Consider the following 21,259-nt stretch of genomic DNA (forward strand, 5'->3'; position numbering starts at 1 on the left):
TCAATCAAATCAAATTTATTTCAAATCAAAATAAATAAATGCACAAAATATCTCGACAATTTGGTGTTACTATATTTTATTTGATTACCGTTAGTATTCTATTTTAATCATTTGCTTATTATTATTCCGAACTAACGATACTAAAAAAACCCCATAAAAATAAATCGATTTAACGACAAAAATATAAAAAACTTGCCGATTGATTTAAATTCAATTATCGTTCGTCGTACTTCACTCGACAATCTTCTTCTTCTTCTTCTATTTTTGTTTTACTTTTCGCAATTTTAATATCAAGATTAAAAGCCTTCTTCCTTAAAAAAACGATAAGTTAAGTGTTACGTACGATAAGTTAGAACTCGGTATCTCTTATAATTTTTTTCCACGTCAGTCATTTATGGTTTGGCGTGCCACTTGACAGGACGCACGGCGTCACGGGGTAATCAAAGTGCCATTATCCATGGGAAATTGTAACCCCCCAATCATGCTCCGTGTATATTCATGCGAACTACTACTCTGTCTGTCTCTCTCTCTCTTTCTCGTCCCTTCTATTGGTCTATATATCTATATATCTCTTTCCCTCTCTTTAACGTTACACACATGAACCCTATGAAAATAGAAAGAGAGAGAGAGAGAGAGAGGAAGGGAATGGGTCATTACGAAAAGCCCTCCCCTCCTCCTCCCTGTTACAACCGAGAAGGGTCGGTGTAGTGGAGTGGAGTGGTGTCAAAGCAGAGTCAACCGCTGAAAAATGGCCATCGACTTGACGCGAAATAGAACGTCCTTTATCGTTTTAATATTTTATAGCAATTTCTTAAAGAATATATATATAAAAAAAGAGAAGAGAAAAAAAAAGAGAAAGATTAAAAAGGAAGATCGATGAAAAAAAATTAGATAAAATAAGATAAAATTAAGTAAAAGAAACAAGAAATGAAAAATCTTATGCATTCGAATAGAAATAATTAAGAATGTTTGTAAAGAATATATTATATATAAAAAGAGAGAAAGATAAAAGAGAAAGATTAAAAAGAGAAATGAATGAGAAAAAATTAGATAAAATTAAGTAAAAGAAAAAAGAAATGAAAAATCTTACGCATTCGAATAGAAATAATTAAGAATGTTTGTGAGGTATTTCAAAATTATCTTCTAATTGTATCAACCAAACATTTTTTTAAAGTAATTTTTAGATATCAACGAGTTTGTCAATTTTCATCATTTTTTAGTTTAGATTGTATCTATCAAACATTCTTAAAATAATTATATACGTACAATTACAAAATTATATATATGGGAACGAACCTTCTTCATTGGCAAAAGTAATTGATAAAAAAAGAGATTCCTATTTTTTTTGTATTATATTTTTTATAATATTTTTTTTTTCATTCAAATTTATCGTAATTATTATTATTATGTTTGTTTTCTTTATTAAATAATTCTAATAGAAAATATATTTCTTCTATTTTAAATATTATTAAATAATTAATTAATTATATTAAATAATTTAATTATAAATATATATAAATAAATAATTAAAATTTAATTATATTAAATAATTTTTCTTCTATTATAAATATATTCTTTCTATTCTTATTGTATCTACCAAATATTCTTAAAATAATTATATGCGTACAGTTACAAAATTATATATATAGAAACGAATTTTCTTCATTGGCAAAAATCAATTGATAAAAAAAAAAAGAAGATTCCTACTTTATTTCTTTTATTACATTTTTCGTAATACTTTTTTTCATTCAAATTTATCGTAATTATTAATATTATTAATCTTTATTTTCTTCGTTAAAGAATTCTAATAGAAAGTATGATATATTTCGCATAGTTAATATTACATAATAAAATTATTATATATATTTCTATAATAATTGTTAAAAATAATTTGACCCACTTAATGTTGTTATTCATATACTATTCATAACTATATATATATAGTTTGTAATATAAAGAATTCTAATAGAAAATATAATTTCCCGTAGTTAATATTACATAATAAAATTATCATATATATTTCTATAATAATTGTTAAAAATAATTTGACCCACTTAATGTTGTTATTCATATACTATTCATAACTATAGATATAGTTTGTAATATCTTCTCTTAACTAGACGACTATACAAATTCGTTCTACAAATAGCGAGCAAATAAGAGAGATAGAGATAGAGATAAAGATAGATAGATAGATAGATTGAGTGAGTGAGTGAGTGAGTGAGTGAGTGAGAGAGAGAGAGAGAGCTTAGGTGAGTTCGGAAAGCCACACACCTCATGGGCACGAGTCCCAGCCCATGCATACCAATCGAGCGACAACCTAACAACGGTTAACCGCAGCCAGTCGACCCGCTGCTAATCAGAAAATCACGCTGCGTGGATACCCCCAAAGGGGCGGGGGGTGGTTCTGAGCTGCTTGACTCGCAGAATCTGCCGAGTTGCTCTATGTCATAACCGAGAGCTTCTCCCCCTCTTTCTCTTTGATATACTCCCTCCCCATGAACACAGAACACATCTAATGCTTTTGCTTTCTCTTCTATGGTGTTTCTAGAAAATTGCTCCGATGTCGTCGTGCTAATTATGGGGTTAACGGTGAACCAATGAAGCGTCCTACGATCGGTTTTCTACGCTCCGATACGTCCGTCCTTACCAATTTATATAACATAAATATATATAGTCATATGGGAAGGAACCTTCTTCATTGGCAAAAGTCAATTGGTAAAAAGAAAAAGGGATTCATACTTTATTTCTCCTTTTTATTATATTTTTCGTAATACTTTCTTTTTTCTTTTTTTTTTTTCATTCGAATTTATGATATATATATATAATAAAAATTAAAATTAATATATAATGTATATATATATTAATTTTATATTTTTATATAATTCATTCGAATTTTATTTATTATTTATATAATTTATTATAATTTATTTACTATTATTATTTATTTTTATTTTCTTCGGTAAATAATTTTTATAGAAAATATGATATATTTCGTATAGTTAATATTATAGGATCAAATTATTATATATTTCTATAATGATTGTGTGTTACAAATAATTTGACCTACTTAATATTGTTATTCAGATCATTTTATATTGTTATATTTCGTATAGTTATTGTTATAATATAATAATTGTAATAAACAATTTTTGATCCACTTACAATGTGTTATTTCGTCTTCGTTAAATAATTCTAACAGAAAATATGATTTCGTATAGTTAATATTATCTAATAAAATTATTATATATTTCTATAATGATTGTGTTAAAATAATTTGACCTACTTAATGTTGTTATTCAGATCATTTTATATTGTTATATTTCATATGGTTATTGTTATAATATAATAATTGTAATAAACAATTTTTGATCCACTTACAATGTTATTTAGTCTTTGTTAAATAATTCTAATAGAAAATATGATTTCGTATAGTTAATATTATATGATCAAATTATTATATATTTCATATTATTATTTAATTATTATATATTCATATTATTGTATATTTTTATTATTATATATAATATAATAACTGTAATAAACAATTTTTGATCCACTTACAATGTGTTATTTCGCTTTCGTTAAATAATTCTAATAGAAAATATGATATATTTCGTATAGTTGATATTATCCGATCAAATTATTATATATTTCTATAATGATTGTGTGTTACAAATAATTTGACCCACTTAATATTATCATTCAGATCATTTCATATTGTTATATTTCATATGGTTATTGTTATAATATAATAATTGTAAGAAACAATTTTTGATCCACTTACAATGTTATTTAGTCTTTGTTAAATAATTCTAATAGAAAATATGATTTCGTATAGTTAATATTATCTAATAAAATTATTATATATTTCTATAATGATTGTGTGTTAAAAATAATTTGACCCACTAAATATTGTTATTCAGATCATTTTATATTGTTATATTTCATATGGTTATTGTTATAATATAATAACTATAATAAACAATTTTTGATCCATTTACAATGTGTTATTTAGTCTTTGTTAAATAATTCTAATAGAAAATATGATATATTTCGTATAGTTAATATTACATGATCAAATTATTATATATTTCTACAATAATTGTGTATTAGAAATAATTTGACCTACTTAATATTATAATAATTAATAATTTAACTCACTTAATGTTATAATAATTAATAATTTAACTCACTCAATAAATATTCAGATCATTTTATATTGTTATATTTTGTTTAGTTATTGTTATAATATAATAATTGTAAGAAACAATTTTTGTGATCCACTTACAATGTTATTTCGTATTTCGTTCGATTATAATCCCCACGACGTGTAATTTAAGCAACCCCTTAACAACACGTTCATCATTTCGGGACTCGAGTCCTCGAGATTTTCTTAGCGAGCGCACCCTTTCTTCAGTCTAGCTGCAAAGTGAACATTCGAAAAGTCAGTCTCACGCACCAAGAGAAAGAAATTCGCCACAGTGACCCTGCTTCGAGGGTTCCTTTTTCAAGAACAAAAGGGAACATGTGTTTGAAGACTTTCAAAACTTGCTACGACGACGAGGAGTTCCTACGAACGAATTTAATCAATTTTTAAGAACGTATTATATTAATCCTTGAAACGAAAGAAAGAACGACACGCCGTTGATGGTGGTTCACCATTTCACCGTTAAATTAATCTTAGGGGAAGTTGATAATAGTTGTCGGTTACTTGTATGTAAGTATAGTTGGATTAGATAGTTGGATGATTGTAAACAGGAAATGCATGAAAAAGGATCATCAAGATCATCTCGATGTTCTTTTTTTTATTGTTTTTTTATTTAAATAATTTTCTTGTTTTTTTATTTAAATAATTTTCTACTTGTTTTTTAATAATATATTTATTATTTTTTTTTATTACCAGTTTATATTTGCATCAATAACAAAATTATTAGCGACGTGTAACAATACATAGTTGTATTAGATGTTATTATTATATTTATTTAAAAATGTTGATTGTCTATAAAAAATTATTAATGTCAATGTGGTGTTTCCTGAGTGAAAGAACAGTTTTCAGGAATATATCTATTTGATATTGGTGTTAAGGGGAGAAATAGGTTTTTTTATAAATCACTTGTAATAAAACTATTTAAAAATATATTTTTCAAATTTCAAATCAGAATTGATAAATCTTGAAAAATTTCGGAATATGTTCTCAAATATATGTGTAAAATGATCTTATAATATTAATAACATAAATTATAATTAACATTAATAATTTAATTATTATTATTATTAATTTATTATTATTAACATTAATAATATAAATAACATAAATTTTTAATACATTAACAAAATTCATGAATATCATAATGAAAACATAGTTTTACACTTATTTCCTTTCTTAAGTATGGAATGATCCACGATGCTTGATAAAATACAATTAATTTCATAATTGTTTGTTCCTACAATTTTGTTGTCTTTTTCCTTAACGTTTTCTTTTGCAAGTTTTTTTTAAAACAATAGAAAAAGTTAAAGGAAGATAGATAGATAGATAGAGAGTAAATGTGAGTGTATGTGTCTGTGTATATATATCAATAAAAGTAAAAAGCCCTTTTCGAAAAGGAAGACGTTTGTCCGCACTTACCTCCCCTTTTAAGGTTCTCCTAACATCCCGGAAGTAGGAAATCTAATTTTTAACCCTCCAGTCGATCGTCGCGCGCGGCTTTTCCTTAGCTCGAAGTTTTTCTTTTCATGTAAGTGTGTTGGTCTCCCGTGTAAACCGGACCGGGATGAAAAACTTTCACGACCCGGGAAACTCGACTCTTCCGAGCCATCTGGGATACAAGCCGAGTGCCTGATTATTTTTACGAAAATGAAAAATACGATGAAATCCTTTCGACCTAAAGTCACGCGTGTTTTATTTTCACTTTTATTATTCGATATTTTCTAAAACAATTTAGAAAAATCATATTAATATTTGAGTCTGAGTATCGTTACGTGCCTGTTTGCTTACTTTTTATGGCAAATTAGAATTTAATGAATAAAACTCTGTTTTCCAAGCATTCATTAAATCAAAACAAGAGAACTGGTAAAAAAGGGTGAGTTATGTGTTGAGAGGAGGGTGGGAGGTGATTCATAACACCCTCGTAACATCTCAGTTAAAATATCATTGATTAACTTTTACCTTGCTACGATTATTTCCTATCCCCCATAGATTTAAAATTTGAAAGGACACTATAAATATTATTTCGGTTTTTTTTTTATTTCAGATAGAGAAAGAAGTGGATAGAAATTTATGCGGACGGCAAAGTAAATTTAAGTCGCGTTAGTAACGAGAAATGGCCGTGTCTTTCGTTCGTTCGAGATAGGAGGGTAAGGGGATGGTGGGAGGGTGGGAGGGAGGGAGATGAAAAAGTAAGAGAGGAGCAAAAAGGAGGAATAATAGGCGTATACCGAGAAAACTTTTCGCCAGACCGGATACGGGGAAGTTTCACCGTATTTGCGCATCCGGTACTATAAATCTTCGATACTTTCCGCCTCCTTGTAACCAGTGGCCAAGTCACCGAATCCTCCGTCTGTTAAATAAATACACACACACACACACATTTATATATATGCTATTTATATCAAACCTTTTCTTCGTTTCGTTGTATTATTGAAAAATCCATCAACGTTTCGATCATGATCCGATAAAGCATCCCTAAACAGCAACCCCCGACAAAGCAAACAACCCCCTTTGTAAATCTGAGAAATTAATCTACGCGTGTTACCGGGATAACAAGGTAATTAACGATTGATTATTCGACAAAAAAACGTATTAATCTGAAATTTATTCTTTTCAACGAGAACTACTCCCCCCCCCCACCACTCTCCCACTTCTGAGCCCCTCTTTCCGCATAGAAGAGAGAAGAAAAAAGAGAAGAATCTTTCTCCATTAATATTTCATGATTCCCTCGAGAAATCCCCACGTCCGTGGAAAATCGTCGACCGTTAGACGATCGTCATCCCTCTTGAATCCTTCGGCTGCTGCCCATACGAACGAACGAACTGTGTCCTCGTAACAATTTCTACTAGGAAAACCATGAAAAACCGATAATCCATCATCCATCAGTATAATGACTTTGATAAGTTTGACAAAAATTTGAAACTCTCCTTTAAAAGCAGATTATTCGTACAAATTAAATAAGTCGCGGGGGGAGGAGGGGGTTCGTATACACCTAAGTAGTAATATAAGTCATTTCGAAACGGGGATATAATCTTATGGTTTAGAATTCGGGAACGGATTGCAAAAGGATCAAAAGATTTTCATCGAAATATAAGAAAAAATTCGACTAACCGGTTATTGTTGGACCTTTTTAAAAAATCAAACAAACCCACGTGGATGTTTAAATCTTAACGTATGTGTTAAAAGGAAACTTATACAATAAGTGAGATAAAAATATCGACGAAGTTAAAATGTACTTACATACACACATATGTATACATACATGTATATGTATGTATGTTTAAGGAAACTTACACAATAGACGATACAATAAGAGAGATAAAAATATCGACGAAGTTAAAATGTACTTACATACATACATACACGCATACATATATAGATACATACATACATATCAAACATACATACGCACATATGTATACATACATGTATATGTATGTATTAAGGAAACTTACACAATAAACGATACAATAGGTGAGATAAAAATATCGACGAAGTTAAAATGTACTTACATACATACATCCACGCATACATATATAGATACATACATTGATTCAAACATACATACATACATACATACGTCGATCGGGGATTGGTTTCGATGCAATTTTGCACGGTAGGGTGGCGCACGTTGGGCGAAGGTGTTAAATTCACTGGATGTACGTCGGACGAGGCATTCTGGACTAGCCGACAAATCCGATCGTATTTTCATCGACGCCAAATTGGCAATATCCTCGCCGGTGACGATTCCTGAATTATGCATCAGCCTCGGGGACAGTCGCTTCGAAGTTTATCCATCCCGCTCGTTTCCACCCCAAGCTTGCTCGCTAGCTTGCTACCTCGCTTGTACTCCGGTGCTTCTCTTCCGCGCGGAGTTTTCTCCCTTTCCATGCCACCCCCGGAACCCCCAACCTCCAACCTCCAACCCCCAACCTCCTACTTCACCCTCGACCACCCACTTTCCATCCTTTCCTCGCCCCCTTCGTCAATTCGCGTCGTCCCCTCTTTCTCAGCCGGTAACGCAACTTATTGGTCGAACTGGGTAGACTAAAAAAAGAAAAAGGACGAAGACTCACGCGAATCCGACCAATCGCTTGGATCTATGGGGGAGGGTGGGGGAGAAAACTTAGCTTACAATCTAACTGATATTATTATCTATACTTAAGACTAGAAAAAATCACTAGGAGACAGACACACCTCGTAATATTTGTATTTTATCCTTTTAACACTGTATCGACCGGTAGCCTATTAATAGGCTTTTTTTGGCACCGACACTTACCGATTTATTAATCAACTTTTTGTCGTCGACCGATAGCTTATGGCGATGAACAGTCATTATCTTTTGTTAATTTGTTATTAATTTGTTATTAGAATCTTATTAAAATCTGTTATTAGAATCTATTAGTAAAATCTGCGATTGAACGATTAATCGGACGTGCGTATTTTGTTGAAATTCTAGCGGTCGGTAAAGTGTTAAAGGAGAATTAAGGTTTATCCGTGAAGAAGTGAAAGTAGTTATTATTATTAATTTCATTTCTCATAAATATATCAAATTTACGACGACCTATGGAATGGGGTAGATTATGGAAAAAGGGTTGAACGATTGGTTGATTATTCGTTAATTTGATTTGAACGAAATCGAATGGCTCGTTTAAGATTCGTAATAAGAATAAAACAATAAGAAGAATAAATAGAGAGCAAAAGATACTCACCTTTTTTTTTATTTGTTAACCATTTGAGTGGTGAATAATTTTAACTGAAGTGTTTTGTAGAAATGAAATAGTTTATTATTAGTGTGTGTTTATTTTTTTTTATTTTTTATAAAGGTTTTACGTTACAAAGTTTCTTATTAATATTTTGTACAGATTGTTTATAGTAAATTTAGATAAATTGAACGATTATTTTCGAACGAATACGAGTGTGTGTGTGTATTTAATTGTGTAATAAATGCTTTCCCGAGCCTTACGTCCTTTATTTTGTTAACTATTTTTCGTATTCCACCATTTAACCAAATAATTACGTTTACGTTCACCTATTCGAAATTACCTGTTGTCTACTTTTTTCTATTTTTTAAAAATATCTAAGTAGAATTGTTGTTAAAGTTGAATTATTCTTTTTGTTTGGATGCATATCACAACAGTAATCGAATACTCAACGAAATCTATGTAAATTTAGACTTGATCATTTCTTGAAAACATTAATGGGACGTATATCGATTGTTGCATGTACAATTTATTTCACTATAATGATGAAAATAAAACTAAATCGGCCATACAACAAGCGATACACATCGACAGTCGGTTCGTTCACCTTTTCGTTGAATTCACTCGAACCAGTTGAGTGCTCATCATTGACTTAAACATGCTTGAACCTTGAGAAAATCTATTCATACTATATAAAAAAAATGCACTCAAGTGACTAAGGAATCGATAGAAGATCAACAAATCGACTATGAATGATTAATAATTATCGATCCAGGAGACCGAACGTTCTAATCTAAAATAGATTTCGTTGAAAAAAACTATCCTACCACATTATACTTCGATATTTTCCCATAATCAATAATACAATCACGATTTAGTATTTTTACTTTGGTTAGTTTCGCAAGGACATTTCTTCTCGCAAGGTTTTTTCGGAGGACAATAATAAGTTTTAATACGGCAGGGATATTTGTCTTTAACGAAACAAGGTGGTTTATGTTTGATGGAAATTTGTTCTTTTGAAATATGACAAGGGCAAGGTCCCGGATGCATTTTTGGCGGGGGTGGACAAGGACATAACGAAACGGGTTCGGTAGGAGGACCAGGTAACGGTGGTGGTAAACAAACTTCTTTTTTTGCTTTACTGCCGACACGTTTTTCGGTACAAACGGACTCGTCGTGTTTAGATTCGACCATGCTCGGACATGTCCGTGGTTGTATCAATTTTGGGGGTGGACAATCAACCGTGCCGTACACCATTTTAGCTGGTTTTTTAATGTGTGTGATAATACATTTTTCACCCCTGACACAACTTGTTGGACATTCCACTTTCTTTTCTTTTTCTTTCTTATCACACTTCACTACTGGCCCGCATTTGACTTTTTCTTCGTAACATTTAGCATCTTTGTCTTTGTAACATGTCTCACTTCTACAATGGTCTTCCTCGGTTTTACAGATTTCCCTTATCGGCTTGCAATCTTGGCCAGAATCGGATTTTGATTTGCCAAGTGGTATCCGAGTACTGTGCAAGCTTCTAAATTGAAACATCTGTGTTTGAATAGGACCGAGAAGTTTTCTAGGTCTAACTTTATTTATTTCAATGTTATAGGAAAACTTTGGGCAATAGGAAACATCTTGATGATATTTAGCTCCGATTTTGTGAGACAATGTACGAGACTCGGGACAAGAACGTGATGAAAGTGGTAATGAGCAGGAACGGTAGGGCAGCTGGTGTTCCGAACAAAGTGAATAAAGTGAATAAAGTGAACAAAGTGGGCATGTTCGTAAAGAAGGTGGTCGAGGACAAGGTAGTAGTGGCATCTTTGGATGGTATGATGGATAAAGTGGACAAGGTTCACGGAATAAAACTGGAGGACATTTCTTTTTTCGTGGTAAACAAGGTAAACAATGTTTTGATTTCTTGAACTGATGCGAGATGAAAGAAATATTGAATCGTGATTCTTTCATAAATGCATTCAAAGTAAATCCATTGTTAAATGCCATTGTTGATTTTTGAAGAAAATCCGTCAGTGATCGAAACAATCCATTCGATTGGCTTAAATTCCGGACCATCTACGATTCGAGCAAGAAGAAGAAGAAGAAATATTTGTTTGTCGTGTGTTTCTTATTTTGTTTTGTCCTGCTGTGTTAGTTCCACGTACCACCACCACCCCTCTGTCTCTCTGCTGACCTAGCAACAATCATCCTGGTCGCAATTTTCCGTTCTGCAAGGTTTCTTGGGCGGGCATTTAATGCAGAACGGTTTTTTTTCCGGACGCTCTTTCGCGGGATAACCAGGTGGACCCAGTGGCGTACAGGGGCCTTTCGGGGCTTCGCAGGGACTTCTTTCTGGCCAATTGGGTGGACCTTCGCCACAGTCATGTTCACCCAGTCTCAATCCCGTATTCCTCATCGATCCTCGATCATTCTGCTCGACATGTACAGTACAAATCGATAGGTATCTTTTTTTTATATTTTTATCTCGCCATTTTTTATTTTTTAAGAGTCCCCTCCCACTCCCTCCCTTAGATGCCTCTAACCCACCTCCCTCCTGCGTTCCAAAACAATTCATCGATCTTCCTTTCGCACAAAGTGATAAGAATTAAAATAAAAACCCCCAGAGTAGGGGAAAAGGAAGGAAGAAAAATAGGGGGGGGGGATAATGGACGTTAGGCTCGGGAAAAGAAAAAGAAAAAAAAGAAAAAAACTACAAAAAAATGACTATCACATACGAATACGAATAATTAAAATGAAAGAGTAGTTTAAAACGTAGCAAGGATCATCCACGTGTATCTTTTGGATTCCTGTTATTTGATTGATTGATCGATTATTTGTTTGTTTCATGTTATCAGTTTGATAATCTTTTAATTTTCGTTTATCTAAGAAATTTGTTCGTGTCTTAAATAAAACATTAATTCGTTTTTTAATATCCGATGTCATTTTGAAATGTAAATACGTAGCTTGCTTTTAGATGTTCATTGACATTTCTTGAAAAATTGTTAATAATAATAATATTTTGTCGAGCTAGTGATTTAATCTGACATTAAAAAAAAAAAAAAAAACGTTGACGTGTTTAAAACTTATCGAACTAATCTTCCTCGGATGACAATGATTTCGACGATCTTTTTATGAACTTATCGGATTGAAGTTCATCTTCGTATTCGATACCCTCGGGAAAGTAGTCATCGTTAATTGGTCTGTCCCCACTGGTATTATTCTGCTCATCCTCTTCTTTCTTTATCGACATTGACCATTGAATTGGGTGACTCACAATCGTTAAAGGATTAAGGACTCCTTCCTGAATGACAGGCCAAAAGCTGTTCTTACCGATCGTTCATAATTTCTCTATCTTCAATTTGTGTTTTATTATTTAATTCGTTCTTTCTTATAATTTGTATTATATTTATTTCGTATGTTTTTATTTTCTTTTGTTTTGTTTTGTTTTTTAAGAATTACATTTATGTATTGCAATTGTTATATTTTTTACACGTTAACCCGCCCAACATTGCATCGAGAAAGAGGCAGAAGGGAGGTGGAGCCACAGCGACCATTTCATTATTTAAATATTACATTTTTGTTATAAATAATTAATGTTTGTGTTTTAGGATAAAAATAAGAAAAGAAAATGATTTTGTTAAATTGATTTTTCATTTGTGGATTGTCTATTTTATTCTATATTTGATTGTATTATTGTGTGTATGTGTGTGGGGGTGGGTGTGGGTGTTAGGGTTTTGAAAAGATAAGAAAAATACACTTACGATTTCAACGTGTTTAGGTTGTTCGTATTTAACATTCGTACTTCTTGGGTTTGATCCTAGCTGAAATTATATTTAAAAAAAAAACAAATAATTTTGTCATATGTGTATTATTGTTTATTTACATTTTAAATAAGTTTTTTCCACGAGACACAAAATTCACAAGATTGAATTTAATGAATATTATTTTGAACGTTAAGAATTAATCTTCTGTGTTTTAATTTATACCAAAAGTATCGAGAGTATACAATTTTGGTAATTCCATATTCGTTTGTATTTTTTTAATATTGGATTTGTTGGTATTATCTATTATTTCGTTCGTTGACACGTTTCTATTAGGAAATTGAAATTTAACATATTTCGTTTTAAACAGTTTCTCGTATAACGACTCGTCTTTGAAATAATAAATCGAACGAACTTTACAAATTTTTCCACCTTTTTTAGAATCATCTGGACAAGGTGGTGCTCTTATTACTGGAGGACATTGTTTCTTTACGGTTGGTTTTTTATTATCTGGACAATCCGATGGTTTATCAGATTTCTCTGTTTTACAAGAGTTACGTTTGGGACGAAAATCTGCCGTGGAACACTGACTTTTTTTTACATTTGAATCTGGTTTGCCACATGGATCTAGTTTTTTACATGGGTCTGGTTTTGCACAGGGATCTGGTTTTTTACATGGGTCTGGTTTGGCACATGGGTCTGGTTTTTTACAGGGATCTGGTTTGGCACAGGGATCTGGTTTTTTACATGGGTCTGGTTTTGCACAGGGATCTGGTTTTTTACATGGGTCTGGTTTTGCACAGGGATCTGGTTTTTTACATGGGTCTGGTTTTGCACACGGATCTGGTTTTTTACATGGGTCTGGTTTGGCACAGGGATCTGGTCTTTTACATGGGTCTGGCTTGGCACAGGGATCTGGTTTTTTACATGGGTCTGGTTTTGCACACGGATCTGGTTTTTTACATGGGTCTGGTTTGGCACAGGGATCTGGTTTTTTACATGGGTCTGGTTTTGCACACGGATCTGGTTTTTTACATGGGTCTGGCTTGGCACAGGGATCTGGTTTTTTACATGGGTCTGGTTTTTTACATGGGTCTGGTTTGGCACAGGGATCTGGTTTTTTACATGGGTCTGGTTTGGCACAGGGATCTGGTTTTTTACATGGGTCTGGTTTGGCACAGGGATCTGGTTTTTTACATGGGTCTGGTTTTGCACAGGGATCTGGTTTTTTACATGGGTCTGGTTTTTTACATGGGTCTGGCTTTTTACATGGGTCTGGTTTTTTACATGGATCTTTCTTACATGGGTCTCTCTTTTTAAAAAAACACAGTCGTCGATCATTCGAATAATTTTTATCATCACTGAACGAATAAAAATTCTTCATTAACCAATTATTTAAATCCTCTTTGCTTAGATCGGAAAATAAATTGTCATTCGTGTCAGCTGACAACGGACGAATCTTGAATAAATCGTCCAAATGATACGAACCAATGCTCGAATTAGAACTACATTTTTCGATTGTTTTCTTTCTTCTCGTATTATCCAAAAGATGTTTCACTTTGGGGGATACTTTTTCCACTGGTCGCCATATTTCGTAGAAATGATTTTCCTGTTTCTCGGTAGTTTGAGAAATTGACGAAAATTCTTTATTTTCGTCAACCATTGATATTTCAATCGGAGTACGTTCAATCAGATCTTCTATTTCATTATTCGTTTTAATCTCAGAAAAATCATCGTTAAATTCTTCAGAAAAACCACGCAAATTCTCCACAGGTAAAGTAACGTAATCTAAAGGTACTATTTTTAATACTGATTGACTTTTTTGATTAATCATACTATCATCTTGTATACTAATTTGTTCAGAATCCGTAATACATTTATCATCCTTAACAATCCCATCATCAAATCTTGTCTTTACTTTACCACTGTCCGTTATAAAACGTTTCAAATGATGACAATGATCGTTTTGTATATACCCATCATCAAATATTTTCGAAACAAACCAAGAAGATCTAGCCTTGTCATTTGCTTTACTAAAATCGTGCAGTAACCTAGGCTTATTATTACCAAACGCAGCTGGTACAGTCCAATCTTTCGATTTATTCTTAACATCAGTCGTATACAATTGTTTGATTTCGTTATCATTGTTCCCCTTGACACGTTTACTCGTACGAATCTTCACTTTTTGTTCATTGGTCGAAGACAAAGTTATCGTATGATGATTATGATGCACATTATCTGATTTTTTGTGCATCGTTACTTTGACCAATGGTGTCATTATGGCTAACTTTTGTGCACTTTTCTTACGACATCGTTTAGATAGAATTTTTTTCTTAAATTTTCTACTTTCCTTTAACTTCGATGAACAATTGGAAAATGTTGTCGTAGCGTTTGCGATATTTCCAATTGGATTTATCGGTCGTCGTAATAATAACCAATCGGTGATCAAACTGAGGATGTCATTTTTCCGGCAAACTTGTCGCGTCCCGTTGTCGTGGCCCATTTCATCTAGGATTTCATCTAGGATTCGTGTCATCATCGATCTTAACTTCCCGGTGCACGTGTCGCCCGCCTGGGGACAGACGTATAGACGATGTCAACAATCATTTTTTCACCTGAGTTTTTTTATTTATTTTTTATTTTTTATTTTTTACTTTTTTATTTTTTATCTCACATTTATACTCGTCCGAGCAATCGTTTTTCTACGTTCGCAGAATAATTCGTTCGTTTGTTTGTTTGTTTGTTTGTTTGTTTGTTTTTTGTCATTAAAAATTTGCTATGAGCAATAGTCATCGATATTTACGCGAGAAAAAATTCTTTTTTGCGTTTTCTTTTCCATCATTTTCTTGCCCACTTTTGACTAATCTCCGTCTTCTCTAAATTCTCGCTCGTTTTTTTTATTATTATTATTATTGTTATTATTATGAATAATTTATTGAAAATGTGTGTTGATATTCGGATGAGGAATTCGTTTATCTTTCTTTATGTTTCCTTTCGATATTTATCGTTAATTGTGTTTCGATTCCTCTCGTATCGATTGCGTTTTGGATTTTTTTTATTTTTTTTTTTTATGAAATTTCAACTTCCATTCTTGGTGTTCATCGTTAGCGAACGAATGTAATTTTGTTTGATATAAATAATATTTTTCGTTTCAAACGAATTTGGAATTACTAACATATATATACGTATTTTTTTCTTTTTATTTATTTATTAGTAATGTGAAGAATTTATTTACCAAATCGATTAATTTCACAAAAAGTATAAAAAATTGTGATAAAATTTTTGTATATATTGTCATTGTTAAAGAAATTTATTTGAAATATACAAAAGTAAAATTATCAATCTAATATTTTGACCACGAAAATGAATAAAAATTTTATAAAAATTCTATAAAAGTAGAATTCATTGGTGTGCGTTTGTACTTGTGAACGATTTAATTTTTAAATCAATATTTTTCAACTTTGCATGTATTTTATAATAACAATAGAAAAATATGGAATAAAAAAAAATAATAATGTAAAATTTATTATTCTTACCTCTGATGCAAAACGTTGATTAATCGAGCCAACTTCTTCGCCGATCGGTAAACGGTGTAACATTTCAACGAGTTTCTCATTGTTAATTTCGTTTACATTGTTTCGATGATCGGTTAAATAAGATAGCCTGTTGTTCTCTTTCATCGTAGAATCTTGTTTGGATGTTGACTCATACGATCGTGATTTTCCCATAAGAGTTAACATTCGTGAATTCTATTTTAAAATAGGTGTGGGTATAATCATATAATTACCTTTTTTTTTATATATATATATATATAATTATACATATTATATATAATTTATTTATATATAATTTTTTTTTATTATTTAATTTTAATACAATTTTTTTATTATTTAATTTAATTATTATTTAAATTTAATAAATTTATATATAATTTATTTATATATAATTAATTTATATATAATTTTATATATTTTTATATAATTTATATATTACTTTTTATTTAAATTATATATATAAAAAAAAGGAAAGAAATTAGGAAAAATTCTTACCTTGTGACGAAATGATTTGGTTTCGTTAAAATGATGGGATCTATTTGGAGTGAATAAAAATCTTTTATTAATACCGGCCACGTCGTAAATGGGAATGGTATTTAATGTTGAATATTGATATTTCGATAATCGTGATGCTTTTAAATTATGAACTCCCTCAGTCGTCCCAATCAATGCTATCTGCAATTGATCGTGAATATAATTTTTATCGTATTTCCATTAGAATATTATTTTCTTTTTTTTTTGTTTGTTTTTATATTTAAATACCTTCAAATTATCTTCACCAGCGTAATATTTACGCTGATTGAGAGATTTGACAACGGATTTAGCGGCTCGGGAAAACATTGTTAAAATTCTATAAAAATTACTAGAAATTTTTGGAACGCCTTCATATAGCGTTCGTCTGATCCAAACTGAATGAAAAATATTGTTAGTTAACGTTTGTCGCTAAGCAACCATCGTAAATTTGTTAATGCAATTGTTTAAAAAATAATTCAAGTGTTATTATCGAGTATGCTGTGTAGGATTTCCAATGTTCCAATTCTTTTTTTAAAAAATATCTTATCATATTATGGTAAATAATTATTAATCAAAAGATATCGTAGAGTTCCTGTATTACCATTTATTAAAAATACTTATACGTGATAATAAATTATAATACGGTTTAACGATTATATATTATTCGAAAAATCGATTTTATTTATATAAAATATAAACTATATTTACATAATAAAATATGTCAGTCAGCAGCATAATGTTCACATTATTTAAACTTTCAAAATAAGTTTAAGTATCAAATTGTACTACATAAACGTTATATATTACATTTTACGGAATAAAAATAAACAATGTACGAGAAATATTGAAATACTTTTAATTGTCTGATTCTGATTGTTTATTTTCATTGTGAACAGTTTCGGTAGAAGTTTTTTGCTTCATCCATGCTTTCGCAGATGCCAAAAATTTAAGATTTGGTCTTTGGGATTCATCTTCCGGAAATACAAAATCAAACACTTCTTCCCATCCGTCATTCTAAAACAATAAAAAAAAGATTAGTTATATATATATATTGTTTTATATTTTTAAATATATTTTGTTAAAACTTTGTAATATTAAACTACGTACTCCGTCTTCTCCAACAATTCTTCTTCTTCGTTTAATTCTTCTAGGCATCTTGGCAATAATTTTATTTTGACTTTCTTCATCCCCTTTCTCATTTTCGAAATCTCTCCATGCTTCCAAAAGTAATACTCGACTTTCTTTATCGCCATTTGAACGTAATGCATCATTCCCACGTTCAAAAATTCTTCGTGCTAAAGTAACATTATCAATATCTTCTGATGGAGAATTGGCTAATTCAAATTTGGCATATGCTATCAAAACCTGTAATATAATATTAAAAGAATATTTACAAATCAATAAAAAAAATGTTGTTTAATTAATATTTATAATCGTGTCAACAACCAAAATTTTAACTCACTTTGACGTGAAGTGTTCGTTCTAATAATCTCTCAAATAATTGCCTAGCATTTTCTATTTCATCTTGAGATATTTCAAAATCTATATACGATTTCCATAAAAGTTCAGGCATATCCAACCTAAATAATCACAAAAATTATAGAAATATATTAATTATTTTTCTTTTTTGGTTTGTTTTGTTTTTTTAATGAGAATAATAGTTTCATTATATTTAATTGCAATTTATTGAAATATAACTTGCCTTGGTTGAGACACAGCTAATTCATAAATAGCCCTGGCACGATCAACATCTCCTAATAAAGTTTCTAGTTCTGCAAACTGAATGAATAATGAGTAAATAAATAATATAAGTAAAATGAAAAATAAAATAAATTAAATGATAAGAAAAGTAATATTTACTTTCATCCATGTTGTACAGTTTTCAGGTCCAAATTCAAGAAACTTTTCATACAAAATTCTACATCTATCAAATTCTCTGAGTTGTATTTCTAAATCAATGTAACCACGATACAATTTATCTCTGGGACAAATACCCAATGCCATACCCTAAATTAAATATTTAAAAATATTATCGTTCAATATTTATAAATAATAACACAAAAATAATTATAATAATAGCATACCAATGTTTTCCTCGCTACAGTCAAATTTTTTTGGCGTATTTCAAAAAACGCGTAAAGTAGCCACATCTTAGAAAATGTAAAATGTTTATGTGGTATTAGTTCTAAGCAGGTTCTAAAAAATAATCCAAAATATTATCAAGTTATAACACTTTATATACATAATAATAATAATTTGATATCAAATTAATTAATTTTGTATACCTGTAAACTTGACGACATCTGTCTATATCTTCTGTGTCAAGTTCTTCGTACAAGGCATAATTTATCCATAAATAAATATATCGTCTCCAATATTGTTTCTCCTATATACAAAAATTTTATTTTATAGAAAATAATTTTAGTATGATTTCAAAACTTTAGGAAAAAAAAAATTTAGATATTTTTTACCTTGGTAGGAGGAACATTTGCTATAGCTCGTTCGTAAGTTTCTCTGACAATATCAGGATTTCCTTCAGATTCAACTAATCTCAGATAATCAAACCAAGCATCATAATTTGAAGGATTTTCTTTGACTTCTTGTTCATATTGATATTTTCTCTTGCTAACTATTACATCTTCGATGCCTATATTTAAACAATGCGTATAATTTCTATTATAATTATTGATAATTATAATTTTTTAATTTATATTTTAGATTAAATCAATCTTAATCTTAATAATATGAATTACCTGAACGATCCCCATACTTCTTTTCATGTATGGTATATGCTTTATATATTTCTTCTGTTTTATCTTTGGAAATATTATCTAAAGCATACTTGTAGATTACTCTTGCCCTATCATGCTGTCAAAGAATTATTAAAATTATAATTACTATAATAAGTATTGAATTATTAGATATTGTTATCATAAATTAATATATACTTCTCTTTGTCCTTCTTCGAATTTTGCAAATCCTATGAATAGCTTGACATCCAAGCTTTCATCTCCGAAAAAGTTAACTGCGCGTTCATAAACTTGACGGGCACCGTTTATAAAACCATTGGATTCTTCAAAACGTGCATATTTGATCCAATGTTTCACATCTGGATGTACCATTACAAAACGTTCAAAAATCTCCCTCGCTCTTTGTATTTCTTTATATCGTAATTCAAATTTAATATACGTTTGCCATGCTTGTTCATCGGGCTCCCATTCCATCCAGCGCTCAAATACTTGACGTGCTCCTATAATAAAATTTATATATAATTAAATTACACATAATTAAATATCATTTTTAATTTAATATCATAAATCTCTCTTACCAGCAATATTTTCTAACATTTCTTCCATATAAGTATACTTGTACCAAAATTGATTGGCTCTAGGTAAAATTGTAATAGCACGATCCCATAAATTTCTAGCATGATTTATTTGTCGGTTTCTCATTTCCATTTCGGTATACTTTAACCATAGCGTAATATTTCTATGATCAACATCTAAAGCTCGTTCATATATAGATCTGAAAGAAATTAAACATATTTCATTTTGAGATTCTTCTAATACAATACTTGAAAATTTACAATTTTCTACTCGAAGTACCTCGCTCTTTGTATTTGCTTCTGACTTTCTTCCCATTGAGCATATTTTATCCAATTAGTTATAACCATACGATTCTTACGTATATTATCTTCATACATTTTTCGTTTCCGATGTTGATAGTCAGCCAATTCATGGGGATCCGAGATTTTTTGTTTAGGTGGCTACAAAGTAATATTTATAAGTGAATCCAATACGTTAAAGTATAATTAAAAATTTCATCGTATAAAAGTTTTATCGTTATCCTTACCGGTGGTAAAATTTCTAAATCTCTTTCCTTGGCTTCTCGTAATAGCTGTTCCGCTGTAATTTGTATTTCAGCTGGTGCTTTGTTTTTTACCTTTAAAAAAAGATTTAAATTATACACATAAATTGAATATTTATAATAAGTAATTTGTGTTATGATGTATAATTATAAAATAAAATCTAAAGGATTAGGTATAATAATTTTACCTTAGCCACTTTGGGCATTTTTTGTGATTTTTCCATGATGATGGTTGATTAAATCCGACTTTCTATGTAATAAATATAATATAATTAATTTGATCTTGGCAACACAAGATTCTTTGAATTCAAGAAATTTCAAAAACCCACGTATTCAAAACTCAATTTTCTTTCTTATTTTATATATAGCACCTCAAGCACATATATAGGTATTTATTTTTTTTATCTTTTGCAATATTTGTTTAGAAGATACCTAAAAACTGACACTATAATAAAAACTTTTTATCTATCACTCGTATGAGGTTAAATATGAAAATGAAACACGTATATAATTATGTTAAGAACATAGAAGGTAAACTGCATTCAGTGTTGCACTTCAGCACCATGGCGTTGCATGATCACGTGCAATAGTAGTTCATATTTTCGACACCATGCTTGATGTCGCATTTTAATAATTTAGTTATAGTTATTTTCGCTA

At 30.5% G+C, this 21,259-nt stretch overlaps 1 protein-coding gene across 2 annotated transcripts; it reads right to left on the reverse strand.

Annotated features, from left to right (window-relative positions):
• Nucleotides 1-17,574: 17,574 nt before the first annotated feature.
• Nucleotides 17,575-21,163, reverse strand: LOC122517731 (protein crooked neck). 2 transcript variants are annotated; one of them, XM_043636270.1, is made up of 15 exons: nt 20,932-21,163; nt 20,791-20,852; nt 20,588-20,677; nt 20,341-20,501; nt 20,064-20,260; nt 19,684-19,985; nt 19,489-19,603; nt 19,207-19,382; nt 19,021-19,121; nt 18,820-18,931; nt 18,596-18,742; nt 18,438-18,514; nt 18,198-18,315; nt 17,843-18,100; nt 17,575-17,749 (listed from the first exon to the last, which is right to left on the reverse strand). In XM_043636270.1, the coding sequence occupies exons 2-15, from the start codon at nt 20,824-20,826 to the stop codon at nt 17,591-17,593; spliced, it is 2,049 nt and encodes a 682-aa protein (XP_043492205.1). In that variant the 5' UTR covers nt 20,827-20,852; nt 20,932-21,163; the 3' UTR covers nt 17,575-17,590. The 2 variants fall into 2 exon arrangements, with proteins under 2 accessions (XP_043492205.1, XP_043492204.1); XM_043636269.1 differs by having other exon boundaries at nt 20,791-21,163.
• Between the last annotated feature and the right edge of the window lie 96 nt (nt 21,164-21,259).

The sequence above is a fragment of the Polistes fuscatus genome, unplaced genomic scaffold, assembly GCF_010416935.1.
Source record: "Polistes fuscatus isolate 324 unplaced genomic scaffold, CU_Pfus_HIC Scaffold21, whole genome shotgun sequence".
NCBI classification, from domain to species: Eukaryota; Metazoa; Arthropoda; class Insecta; order Hymenoptera; family Vespidae; genus Polistes; species Polistes fuscatus.

Bases quoted from the DNA above. Each gene is read 5' to 3' on its own strand.
- LOC122517731 (XM_043636270.1), bottom strand. From the start codon at position 20,826: ATGGAAAAATCACAAAAAATGCCCAAAGTGGCTAAG. The intron at 18,515-18,595 runs GTAAATATTACT...TTATTCATTCAG, and splicing joins ACTGTACAACATGGATGAAA to TTTGCAGAACTAGAAACTTT. The intron at 18,316-18,437 runs GCAAGTTATATT...GTGATTATTTAG, and splicing joins TTAGCTGTGTCTCAACCAAG to GTTGGATATGCCTGAACTTT.